The sequence below is a fragment of the Alexandromys fortis genome, unplaced genomic scaffold, assembly GCF_014885135.2.
Source record: "Alexandromys fortis isolate MF-2015 unplaced genomic scaffold, M_Fortis_MF-2015_v1.1 scaffold_12, whole genome shotgun sequence".
Classification (NCBI taxonomy): domain Eukaryota; kingdom Metazoa; phylum Chordata; class Mammalia; order Rodentia; family Cricetidae; genus Alexandromys; species Alexandromys fortis.
The window spans coordinates 8,088,608-8,101,977 of record NW_026067937.1 but is presented as its reverse complement, the minus strand read 5'-3'; the positions used below and the strand labels follow the sequence as shown (position 1 = coordinate 8,101,977).

Genomic DNA, 13,370 nt, shown 5'->3' with positions numbered 1-13,370 from the left:
AACAGTATAGGTCTAAACTAGTCCCTCTGAATGTAGGTGACAGTTGGCTGGGGCAGACTGCGGGGCCACTATGCAGTGGCACCAGGATTTATCCCTACTGCTTGTACTGGCTTTTTTGGAACCTATTGTTTTTGGATGGATACCTTGCTCAGCCTAGACATAGTAGGGAGGGCCTTGGACCGTCCCCAAAGCAATGTGCCTTTCGCTCTCTGAGGAGTGGATGAGGGGTAGGATGGGAGCTTAGGTGGAGGGAAGGGGAGGAGGGGAGGAAATGGAAACTGGAATTGGAATATAAAATGAACAAAAAGATTGTTTGGTTTTTTTAAAAAAATTAATTAATTAAAAAAATAAAAAAGAGTTACCATGGTCATGGTGTCTCCTCACAGTAATAGAAACCCCAACTAAGATACCCTTTCAAGTTTAGAGCATTGGTGAGCCAGCAGCTCTCACCAAAGGGAAGAGTGGTCCTCTATTTAGTAACTATCTATCTCTATACCTCTGGTTACCAGAATGAGAGGTGACTCTTCTAGTCACCTTAAACAGGTTTTCTCCTGTCTCACTGATACCCACTGTTATAGAGGTCAGATGCCTAAAGCAGTCCACTATTAAATACTTGTTTTAAATCATACACGGTGCTAAGTATTTACATCTCTAATGCTGTAACTTTCGCAACACTGTGAGCAATAATCCACTCTGTTGTGAGTAATAAAACTTGTAAGGACTATATTATATATCCGATCACATATCATTAATATGCACCAAAATTCAACTACACTTCCTTGACCTACAAATTCATCCTTTCATATAGCCTCAGTAATCCACAACTAAACAAATTCCAACAAATTCTTATTGAACATGGATCAAGGAGGAGATGGAGATTGGTAATGTGTCTTTCTTGGTTTCCTCACAAAAGGCACCACGTGACGCTTTCTTGGTGAATATTCCACACTGATGACAGATATTCAAACTGAGGCAAGCTGCTGCAGCATGCCAGTGTGTCTCATGCTCAAATCTTCAACTGAACAAGATTTTGGGTTATGTCAAATCACATTCCTAAGATGAGTTCCAGTTTCAAAGAGAGGTGTGTTTGTGAAGACAGTTATCATTTTAGCACACTGACAAATGAGTGTTAGAAGAAAACCACACAAAGCTTGTTCCAGTACTGAGGGAACTTAAGAGTTGAGTGAACATCCATGCAACAGGACAACCCACTCTCTAGGACATCCACAGTGAAACAAAATCCTGGTCCCCTACCCCAACTCCCTCGGCTTTTCTAACCAGCCAGCAGGGAGTTTCCTATGGAGATTCCCACAAAACTCATCCAGCAGCTGCCACTCCAAACTACTAGCCACATACCGCTCCCAAACCTAACTATCTTCCTGCAACCTTGGTGGAACTTTGAAACACAGTTTGCTCCAATACTGAGGGGACGTAAGAGCCACACCCCACCTAAGAGCTGAGAGCTTGCTATAATACTGGGGGGACCAAGAGCTTGCTAAAACACTAAGAGGACCAAAACAGAGCACCAAGAAAGCAACTTGGGGAGGAAAGGGTTTGTATCAGTTTCCTTGAGAGTAGTCAGGGAAGGAAGCTAGAGGCAGGAACTGAAGCAGAGACTGTGGAGGAAGGCTGCTTACTGGCTTGCTAGTCATGACTTGCCCTGACTGCTTTGTTCTACTGTCCAATTCAGTCTGTCCATAGTAAGCTGGGCCTTCCCACATCAGTCATCAAACAAGAAAATAGCCTACAGGCTAATACTATGGAAGCATTTTATCAATTAAGGTTCCTTCTTTCCAGATCACCCTTAGTTTCTACCAAGTTGACATAAAAACTAGTCAGCATGCAATCCATCTCAGACTGACATTGAATAAAAAGAAAATGATAAGGAAAATAAAATGCCATTTGCATGTCACCGCAATTTTAAAATGTTACAGAGATTTTCAAATGCTTGCTCGCCATCTTTGAACTTCTCTTGTGATCTTCAGTAATGACTCTTTCATTATAAACATATCACAGAACCAATCACACAGGACTGCAGACTCCATTGTCTGCAATGTACAAATCAATAGTCCATCCGATTCCAGACATTACTGGGCAACCACTATGTCTACACCAGGTATTGAGGCCCTGATATTATTCAGAGAGAACTGGCTTAAAGATTTTCTTTACCTCAGGCTTAACCGTGGAGATTAGGAGCCCAAAACCTTCTCACATCTACCTTCCCTCCTCATACCAAATCTCTATTTCTTCATTGCCTGTCTCCCCAGAATAAGCCTGAACCATCTTCACTATAACACACCTCGTTAACCTCACACCGGGACTGCTGCAATGCCTGCTTCTGAGCAGCTCCAGTCTCCTCCCCAGACTCCATCTCTACCCTATCAAGCAGGGCTAATCTTTTAAAACTGAAAATTTATCAAGTGTTTAACCAAATGGCTGCCCACACTGATTAGAATACAACACCTTGCATGACCAATCTCATTTCAAACGATTTTTCCTTCCTACAGCCATATAGGAACCTTCCTCGGGTTCCTTTTGGCCATCAAGCCTGTTCCAATTTTAGGGTATCTAACAGCTATTAGCTCAGCCAGGAGAATTGTGGGTCTTAAAGTAACTATAACATCCTTAATGGGACTCTTCCTTTCCACCCAAAACCTTTATTTCACTTCACCGAGATTTCTGTCATCACTTGGCTTACTGCCCGTGAGCAGAAACCTGCCATGCCATTAGCATTTGACAAACATTTACTCTCTGTAAAGAAAACTCTGTAAGGAAATCCAGGAGTCTGTATTTGGTTGTTTCTTAATGATATGAAAAAGTAACTAATTTTCTCAAAAGAAAAGAGTCCAAATAAAAAATGTTGGGGTTTTCTTTGCTGACTTACTTGAGATTTAATTATGGGAAGAATCTTGATAAAAAAGAAGGGAAAATATTATTGTGCACAATGGTGTTAATGAGTGAGCTCTTATTGTTTGCCCCTATCTCCTTCCTACGGTTTTATTAATGAGCCAACTATCTCGTACGCAATAATGTATTACAATGAGTTCCATTTGGTTGCAGGTCAAGATAAAATAGCACAGTGTAATTTAAACAAAATGATGTTTGCTTGGTGAATGGCAGACTCATTTAACACTGGCTTCTCTCTTATGCACTTTATCTGTGCACTCACCAGACTCCCTCCCTCCCCTATCTTGGGAGGAGGCAGACAAGCTCAGCAATCTAATTTGGCCTCTGAGCAAAACAGAAATCAAGGTGGCCTCTCAAATGGCCATGTATCACAAAGGCCAGCCACCTTGCCTGGTAGCCTTTGAACAGTAGTGGGAATTGGACAGCCACCTGTGAATTTCTGAAAAGCCAGGCAGGTATTCACCACCTGGTTACTTCTCAGAAGCAGCTCTGTGGCCCAGGGCACAAGACTAATCCCAGAGAGGCAGCAAGCCCCTTCAACAGATGGCCTTCAAAGGGTGGGTAGTGCCTTACGCCCACCTGTGTTAACCGTCAGCTCCCCACAAGGGCGTACAGCGGTGGGAATGCCCCTGTTATCTATGGCTTTCATCTCTGTGGTAGGGAGGTGCTGCTTTGGTGGGCTGCAAAGGTGGGTTTCTGGGGTGGCTTTGCTTATGGTGACAACACTTCCCCCATCACACGATGAGCATGTGCCATCTGCAGAGCAGAAAGGCACCTGACCGGAGAACAGGACAAGGCCAAGAATGTGTACAGGCATCGTCAGTGAAGCATGTGTTCAAACCCATTCAGCTTGCTCCAAAAGAATACTGAATTCAAGTTCTAGAAAATACAAGGGATGCCTATTTATTTACCTGTTATCTCAGCTATAAAAAGTATATACTTTGAGTCAATGAACCAAACTAATATATTCCAAGTCACCACTAGGTCCGCAAGGTATTGCACTGAACAGTTGGATCTGGGCCAAAACATGACTATCTGTGATGTATAATCATTTTCTCATTTATTTTTCTTCCCAAATCTTATTTTAAGGCCTTTTTTGGAGATGTGATAAATATTCAGTCATACTCTTTCTTAATACTTTCTATTTTCATTAATTATTGTTTTCATTAATTATTGGGGTGACTTTGCTACCTATTTGGAACAGATGAGCACATGAGCTGAATTTTTGAACCCCTTTCTGTATCTCTCCTTCCTTTGTGAAGCCACCGAGCAGTTTGTTTGCTATGCAGTATATTAGAGCTTAATTACAGAAGCATGTAAAGCGATCACTTCGGGTGCCATCTGTGTGAAACTCCTTGTCATTCTTGCAAATTGAGGACAACTAAACAAGATGTAGTAGACTCATTTAGACTGACAAATACACAAGCCATTATGTCTGTGGAAACACTTTCAAAAATTAAATGCTATGACCAGCAGTCCATGCTGTCCCTCACATACAAGGGCCCCCACATGCCCTCCTTGTTTATGAACCCAGAGCATCTTAAGTCCAACACTCAAGCCCCACGCTCAACCTGCATGCGCTCTTTGTTTGGCCCTCAGTTAAAGCCCTCCTGAGTTCTGTGCACCTGCACAAGAGCCACCAGGTGTTCAGCTGTTTAAATGCAAAACAACAACCAACACGTATTTCTATGTGGGACACACTTGGTAGACTGAAGGAAGCAGAAGCCAACTCTACAGACAAAACCCCCAGCCAGAGCAGGAGAAACGAAATAAAGTTGACTGAAAATAAATGCTGCGTGTTTTCCCCTGAGAAAGGTCAACAAATCCAATTTGAGAAAAACAAAAAGGCAACACAGCTCACCGATATTTGAAAACAAGTTGGATTCACTACAAAAATCTAAGTATCTACACACCACAGATATGTAAAGTTTGTATATGTGCATGCATGGAAATGCTGCAGGATCAGAAACCATTAGCCAGTGCATCAAAACAGGAGACAACAACATCAAAATATGTAAGGAAAGGCACAGAGCATTCTCAAAGAACTAAAGCCTCTTCAGGAACCAGTTGCTGGTCACTTCCCAGACACTCCCTTAAGGGACTTGGAAAATCATATTTGCAAAGACATTTGATACTGTGATTTTTACAAAGTCCTAATTTGTGTATGATTCAAATCCTTTGCAGCGCTTCCCATCCTTGGAAAAAAGATGGGGAAGATGAGAATAATTAGTGGATTTTTTTTCCTGTCTGGTTGTTAAACACCCTAATTACTTCAAGCGCCATTACCAGCACTTTCACATAAGCCATCCTTTGAAAACACTTTTCAATCTCAATGAAAATTGATGCTAATTTCTTTCAAGAATGTAGCCAGTATTAACACAATTTGGAGAGCCATTGGATTTACTTTTTAAATCTTAACAGGGATGTCAATATTATAAGAGCACACAGTGGAGACAATCTGCCCCATCCAAAGTGGAACCAACCAGAAACTCTTCAGGGTGACTACACACTTTGGCAGACATCGAAAGTACTATAATTATATATCATGTACCATAACTTTTATTACTGGCTTGCCATTATTTTGGTACTAAAATGCCATCCTATATTCCTTCATGCAAAATTTACTTACATTAGAATTATAGTGCTGGGCCTTTTATTCTTCCCTCTTTTGTGCTGGAGAGAATTACTCTTTCTGATTGTTATCTCAATAAATCAACATGTTGGTGAAGCTTGTGAACACATTTTTCATTAGTTTCTTTGTCATAAATTCAATGGATTAATAAATCATGACATTATTTGTTTCTAACATAAACTATAACAAAGGACGCAGACCCTAGGTACATATTAGTTGGATGAATAGTTGTGTGTTTCATCTTTGTGGCATTCCACCTGGCTGCTACAGGCTAAGGAAGTTGATGATCAGAAACAGTGCTCAAGAGACAATCTTCACTCAAGATGGAAATGAATGCGATTTGGTTGGCCCCTGCTTTGGGGTGTGGGACAAAGTGTATATAACAAGCACTATAAGATAAGATCAAATGCAAATGGCAAGTGTTGCAAAACCATATGAACAGTTCATGGATGATAAAGTTATACCTGGCTGAGAGAATCAGAAAGACTGCATGAACTATGTGACCCCCTGGGATGCATCTTAAAGGATGGATAGAAACTCACTGGGCAGAAATGAGTGGCAGCCATCCAGACAGAAACAACTATAAGAACAAATACATGCAGGCAGAAGGAAATGCGCAGGAGGCAAGGGTGGTCAGTTTGCTTGTGTCCTGGGCACATGAGAAAACATCCTGAAGAGCTACATGGAGATAACCTTAGGCAGTCGAGTCAATGAGTAGCAGATGGCAATTTTGAATGAAGATTGGAACATGAAGTTTAACAGAAAACTAATGCATACAACAAATTGGAATTGTGAAAATAAAGGCAAAGAATTAGAAAATAAGCATGCAATGGGAAATGAGTGGAGGTGAAGAGGTGAACGAACAATAGCAGAGGAAATGCCGAGGAGAGGTTAGAAACAAAACGTAATGGAGGTGCTGGGAAAACGGCTCAGCAGGTCAGAGGCATGCTCTGTAAGTGTGAGACCTATGTTCAAATCCCCAGAACCCATATGAAAAATGTCAGGCATGGCTAAATGCTCCCAGAAGCTGAGAACTGGAAGGGAAGGAGGCAAGTGGATCCTGAAAACTCCATAGCCAGCCTACCTAGTAAATGGCTAGCTTCTGGTTCAATGAGAGACCCTGTCCTCAAGGTGGTAATGTAGAGAGCTATAAAGAAAGATGCCCTGGCCTCCAATCATGGGCTTGTATGCTGTATAGTACACACATTGACACACAGACACAGACACGCACACACATTCTACAGAGGCAAAATGAACAGATTTGCCTAGTTAATGTGGCACGTAAACAGAAGAAATAGCAGAAAAAGAAAGGAACTGTGTTGGTCTAGGGAGCTAAACACATGGGGAGAGACTTGTTCAGACAGGCACCAGCCTAGAACCCTAGAACCTCTCTCTCTCTCTCTCTCTCTCTCTCTCTCTCTCTCTCTCTCTCTCTCTCTCTCTCTCTCTCTCTCTCTCTCTCTTTACTGCTGCATACTGTAAAACTCACCTATCCTTGACATGTCACCCTGGAAGCTTCTTCCGACAGGGCAGGACTGTTCAAGGCTCTCTCCTAATCCCACTCCATTTCCTGCTGCACATTTTTAGCATAGTAAACCCAAGCCCCAACCTTCAAGAGTCATGTGCTCAACATTATAAAGGGCAGATTCTAAACTGACCTTCACACTCTAGTAGTCCAGTCCTAGTGCAGCACGAGCAGAGAAAGATGTTTTCTTTGCACTTTCCTTTTTCAAAAGTGAATTGAAAAATGATGTAAAATTCAAAATCCTAAAATAGCAGACAAATTGTAATTAAAACTGTAGAATAGAAGGCAGGGTGGTGGTGGGGTACACCTTTAATCCCAGAACTCAGGAGGCAGAGGCAGGTAGATTTCTCAGTTTAAGGCCAGCCTGGTCTCCAGAGTAAGTTCTAGGACAACCTGGGCTATACAGAGAGAACCTGTGTTGAAAAACCAAAAATTAAAAAGAAAAATGTAGAATAAAAACTTGAGACAATTTCCTGAAAACCAGAGCAAACAGAAATACAAAGAATAGGTGAGTATAGAGTATCATCATTCCAGGAAGTCAACGTCCCAGGGCAGGTCCCTAGAAGAAGGTGAAGGAGAGAGTCCCCCAAACTGAAAGATACACACACCCAGCCCCCAAAATCTGCTGAGAGACCAATATGGAGCATGGAAAGAGGCCAATGATGAAATAGTTCACCACGTTTTCAAAATCCTGGAGATTTCCAGACAGAAGAAAACAAAGACTTTCACCACCTAGCACGGCACACCCCTCCATCTCACCTCGCCCTAATATAGGGGTGCTCCTCAGCTAGATGCCAGAGCATCTCTCATTGTACATACACATATATGACATAACAATAAAACAAAAAGAAACCATGAATTTGACAGAGAGCAAGCTGGGGTACATGAGAGGGTCTAGAGAAAGGAACAGGAAGAGTTAATGATGTGATATTACAATCTCAAAGAAATACTTATTTTTAAAAATAAAGATCTCTCATGGTTTACACTGCATTTCAAGTATGAGGAAAATAAAGTACCAAGATGTCTCAATGAGTAAGGGCATTTGCCTCAGAACCTTAAGACATAAATTTATATCCTACCCTTGAAACCCGCATGGTGAAAGGAGATAACCAATTCCTGCAAGTTGTCCTCTGATCTTTACATGCAAGTACATACACACACACACACACACACACACACACACACACACTATACACATATTTTATTATAATAGCAATAATAATTAATAATAAACTAGACTTTAACCCTGACTCTTAAGTGTGACAACTCTCATGAGCAGTAATATTCCTGAACTAATACACAAAGCATCCTGCTTTGGACAGCTAACAGAATCGTCTTCTTCCGACCTCCATCTTTAAGCCTTTTCTTTCCACTTCTAGTTTCCTTCGGGAAGCAGTTTACACTCTTGGGGGGGGGGGCAGAACACTGGTGATATCTATTCTGTATCTTATGAATTCTCCCTAAGTGGAATGTGCCTGCTTGTCTGGATATGGTGCCCACAGAAGTCAGAAGAAGGCACTGGGTACCCTGGAACTGGAGTTGCAGTCAGTTGTAAGCAGCCACATAGGTGCAAGGAATCAAAGGCAGGTCCTCCGCAAGAGCAGCCAGCACTCTTGCCCCTTGAGTCATCTCTCCAACTTCAAAGTGAGAACTTTAATACAAGAAGTCAGAAGACAGATTCAAAAGAGAAACTGAGAAATAAGTGAAGTTCTCCAAGAGGTCACAGTGAAGGAAAGAAGGGGTGTGCTGGACATGAGACAACTGTATCCACCAGGTGGTCCATGATTTGCACTGACCAGTCTAGGAAGAATCACACTACCTGTGCCTTGACTGTAAAAGGTGCTTGGTAAATATTTAGCCAGAATTTGTGACATAGACTCCAAACTTCTATGTTAATAGGTTATACAATAGAAACCTATAAAATAGATACTAATTGAACACCTATTTCACTCTTGATCTTGTTTATGCAAAGATGGATAAACTACGAAAAGTCAGACTGAGTTCATACTTCTAATAGTGCAGTCTGAGTTCACACCCAATGTGCAGCTTGCTTTCTAGCAGGAGACAGTTAACAAGAGAGACACGACAGGTGACAGAATGCACAGTGACAAAGATTAGATGAGAAGAAGGGGTACACTTTAAGTAGGGCTGGCAGGGAATCGGTCTTCAAAAGCACCTGAGGCCACATGATGACCAGAGGAGACCAGGCAGAAGGGAGAATGGCACAAAAAGGCTAAGAAAGAAGTAAAACGGAGTGTTTGGGAAGAGTTACAAACCATCTAGAACACAGCAAAAATGAGGAAAATAGTACAAGATGCTGGTTCAGCCGCAGCATCGGGTAGGCTCTCTCACCTACAATGCAGAAATACCTTTTCTAGAATATTCTCAGACTCTTTTACAGGACTACCGAGATGGCTCAATGGTGAGACACTTGCCGTCAAGCCTGACGACCTGAGTTAGTGTCTAGGCCCCACGTAGGACAGAGAAGTGACTCCTGTAAGTTGTCTGCTACCTCCACTCACCTGCCATTCCCCACACAACATAAAGTAAACAGATGGATGTATATATCCTTTCATATCATTTCCCATGCCACTGTACTCACTGTCAACTTCGAAGAAATGAAATAATTTTTCCTTTAACTGCATTTTTCACTCAATCGTATAGTTTGCACATAGGAAAAGGTTCCATTTCAATGTAAACACTCCACCATATCTCAAATGTTGAGGGGAAAGGTATCCCTGACAAGGGAATTCAAGAACTTCCGTAGGCAGGACCCCAAGCGGGGTCCCCGAGCCACAGGCACGTGTGGCGGGGCACAGCGCGGAAGCCGAGGCTGCAGCCGGGGCCTTCCAGGGCTGCAGGGGCCGTGGCATCACGGGGCGGTGGTGTCAGCTGGGCGCGGGACCGCGTTGGGGGGTCAGTTCCTGGTCCCCCCAGCAGCATGGCGTCCTGGGCCGAGTCCTCTGAGCCCGCTGCTCGGCCACCTGCTGGGGTCCCACCATTGGAGGACTTTGAGGTGCTTGATGGGGTAGAAGATGCAGATGGGGAAGAGGAAGTAGAGGAGGAAGAAGATGACCTCAGTGGGCTGCCGCCGCTAGAGGATATGGGACAGCTGACAGTGGAGGAGACTGAGCAGCCAGGAGGAGCCCTGGCTCGGGAGTTCCTGGCAGCCACAGAACCTGACCCAGCCCCAGCCCCAGCCCCTGAAGAGTGGCTGGACATCCTGGGGAGCGGACTGCTGCGGAAGAAGACACTGGTCCCTGGCCCGCCAGGCTCTAGCCGCCCTCTCAAGGGCCAGGTGGTAACCGTGCACCTGCAGATGTCCCTAGAAAATGGCACCCACGTACAGGAAGAGCCTGAACTGACCTTCACATTGGGAGACTGTGATGTCATCCAGGCCTTGGACCTCAGTGTCCCGCTCATGGATGTGGGCGAGACAGCCATGGTCACCGCTGACTCCAAGTACTGCTACGGTCCCCAAGGCAGCAGGAGCCCGTACATCCCCTCCCCCACGCGGCCCTGTGTCTGGAAGTCACCCTGAAGATGGCAGAGGATGGACCTGACCTAGAGATGCTGAGTGGGCAGGAGCGTGTGGCTCTGGCAAACCGCAAGCGGGAGTGTGGCAATGCCCACTACCAGCGTGCTGACTTTGTGCTGGCTGCCAACTCCTATGACTTGGCCATCAAGGCCATCACCTCCAGTGCCAAAGTGGACATGACCTGTGAGGAAGAGGAGCAGCTGCTACAACTGAAGGTCAAGTGTCTGAACAACCTTGCCGCTTCGCAGCTGCACTACCGCGCAGCACTGCGCTCCTGCAGCCAGGTGCTGGAGCACCAGCCCGACAACATCAAGGCGCTGTTCCGCAAGTGCAAGGTGCTGGCTCAGCAAGGAGAATATAGTGAGGCCATCCCCATCCTGAGGGCTGCCCTGAAGCTGGAGCCTTCCAACAAGACAATCCATGCGGAGCTCTCAAAGCTGGTGAAGAAGCGCGCTGCACAGCGGAGCACAGAGACCGCCCTGTACCGAAAGATGCTGGGCAACCCCAGCCAGCTGCCCGACAAGTGTCCGGGCAAGAGGGCCTGGTCCATCCCATGGAAGTGGCTGTTTGGGGCGACTGCTGTGGCCCTGGGGGGCGTGGCTCTCTCTGTGGTCATTGCTGCCAGGAACTGACTGCTACCCTGCACACCTGGACCCCGACCTGTGCTCCCCAACTCCCCCCAGGCTCCCTGTCCACTGCCCTCCCTGGCCGAGCCACCTCCTCTGGGTTGGGGGAGCAAGGATTGTGGGTCACACACCCCAACAAGCAGGAAGGACTGAGGCCCTGAAGGGGTACATAGGGTACAGCCCAGGTGGAGGGGCCCCGTTGCTCCAGACCCAACTGTCTCTGTTCCACATCCCTGCCCTCTGGGCTCTGGCCTCAGTTTTTCCCTCTCATTAGGCCTGAGGCAGTCACTACTAGTCCTGCCTACCTGCCCCCTGCCCAGGCTCCCCCACAGTGAATTAAATAAAGCCTCACCCCGCAAAAAAAAATTTAAAAAAAAATAAAATAAAAAAAAAGAACTTCCATATCAGGGATGAACCATTTTCCATCCTATGCTTTGCCAAGCAAGCTGGACACTGAAACTACAAAGTAGAATTATATCACTGTGTGTCATCGCACTTCAAAGCCAGACTGACCTGCTGCCTCTTAGTTCATTTCAATTGAGTTTGTGCTGCAACTATTCCATTCTTTGAGGATACTTAAGAATGTTTTACCTTCTTCCTTCTCAGCTTGATGTCTCCCTCCTCGTGGTCTCCTTGGCTCTACCCTTTACTCACCATAGTTCTGTTACTACTGTCTCATCCAGGTAGGGTAAAGACAGCTTCATTGGTTAAGGCTCACAACCCCATGCGAAACGCCCTTGCTATCAGGCCAAGAGATTGCTATAAGGCAATTATAGAGAAGCAGCTGCTGGGTAGGGAGAGATACATGCTACAGCAGAGACAAAACAATTCCATTCAAAGGACTGGGGGAACTCATTTTTTATGTCCATGCTGCACAACTGCGCCCAAATAGGGCAGAGATCAAAACATGGCATAGACTGACATATCTGAAGGTTAAACCACAGATACATCCACCTGCTAGAATGGGATAGAATCTCAAGGTAGTTTTAATTTGCCCTCAATCCTGTGATATCTAAGAATAAAGAAAAACACTAAAAGTATATAATACCATTCATATTTCTGCTTTTAAAAACTGGTTAGCACACAAAGACATTACTAAGAAAGAAAATTACAGACCAATCTCACTCATGAACATTGATACAAAAATACTCTATAAAATACTGGCAAACCGAATCCAAGAACAAATCAGAAAAATCATCCACCTTGATCAAGTTGGCTTCAACCTAGAGATGTATCTTCAACATACAAAAATCTGTCAATGTAATCCACCATATAAACAAACTAAAAAAAAAGGATCATCTCATTAGATGATGAAAAAGCCTTTGACAAAATACAACATCTCTTCATGATAAAGGTCTTGGAGAAATCAGGGACACAAGGAACATACCTAAACATAATAAAGGCAATATACAGCAAGCCAACAGCCAACATCAAACTAAATGGAGAAAAACTCAATGTGACCCCACTGAAATCAGGAGCAAGACAAGGTTGTCCACTTTCTCCATATCTATTCAATAGAGTTCTTGAGGTTCTAGCTAAAGCTATAGAAAAACCAAAAGGAGATCAAGAGGATACAAATAGGAAAAGAAGAAGTGAAACTCACTATTTGCTGATGATATAATAATTTACATAGGCAACCCCAAAAATTCTACCAAGAAACCTCTACAACTCATAAATACCTCCAGTAATGTAGCAAGATACAAGATTAAGTCAAAAAAAATTAGTAGCCCTCCTGTACACATATGATAAATGGACTGAGAAAGAAATCAGAGAAACATCACCTTTCACAATAGCCACAAATACCATAAAATATCCAGGGTAACTCTAACCAAATAAGTGGAAGATCTCTATGACAAGAAATCTTTAAAGAAAGAAATTTAAAAAGACATCAGAAAATGGAAAGATCTTCCATGTTCTTGGGTAAGTTGAATTAACATAGTAAAAATGGCAATCTTACCAAAAGCCATAGAGAGATTCAAAGCAATGCCCATCAAAATCCCAGAAAAATTCTTCACAGACCTTAAAAGAATGGTAATCAACTTCATATGGAAAAGCAAAAAACCCAGGATAGCCCAAACAATCCTGTACAATAAAAGAACTTCTGGAGGCATAACAATCCTTGACTTCAAACTCTACTACAGA

At 43.8% G+C, this 13,370-nt stretch overlaps 1 protein-coding gene across 1 annotated transcript; it reads left to right on the top strand.

Annotated features, from left to right (window-relative positions):
• The first annotated feature begins 9,970 nt into the window (after positions 1–9,970).
• On the top strand, positions 9,971–11,535 carry LOC126504707 (peptidyl-prolyl cis-trans isomerase FKBP8-like). Its single transcript, XM_050147168.1, is given in 2 exon segments — positions 9,971–10,569; positions 10,572–11,535. Coding segments are annotated over 2 exon segments (1,227 nt in total). The 5' UTR covers positions 9,971–10,005; the 3' UTR covers positions 11,235–11,535.
• The last annotated feature ends 1,835 nt before the right edge of the window (positions 11,536–13,370 follow it).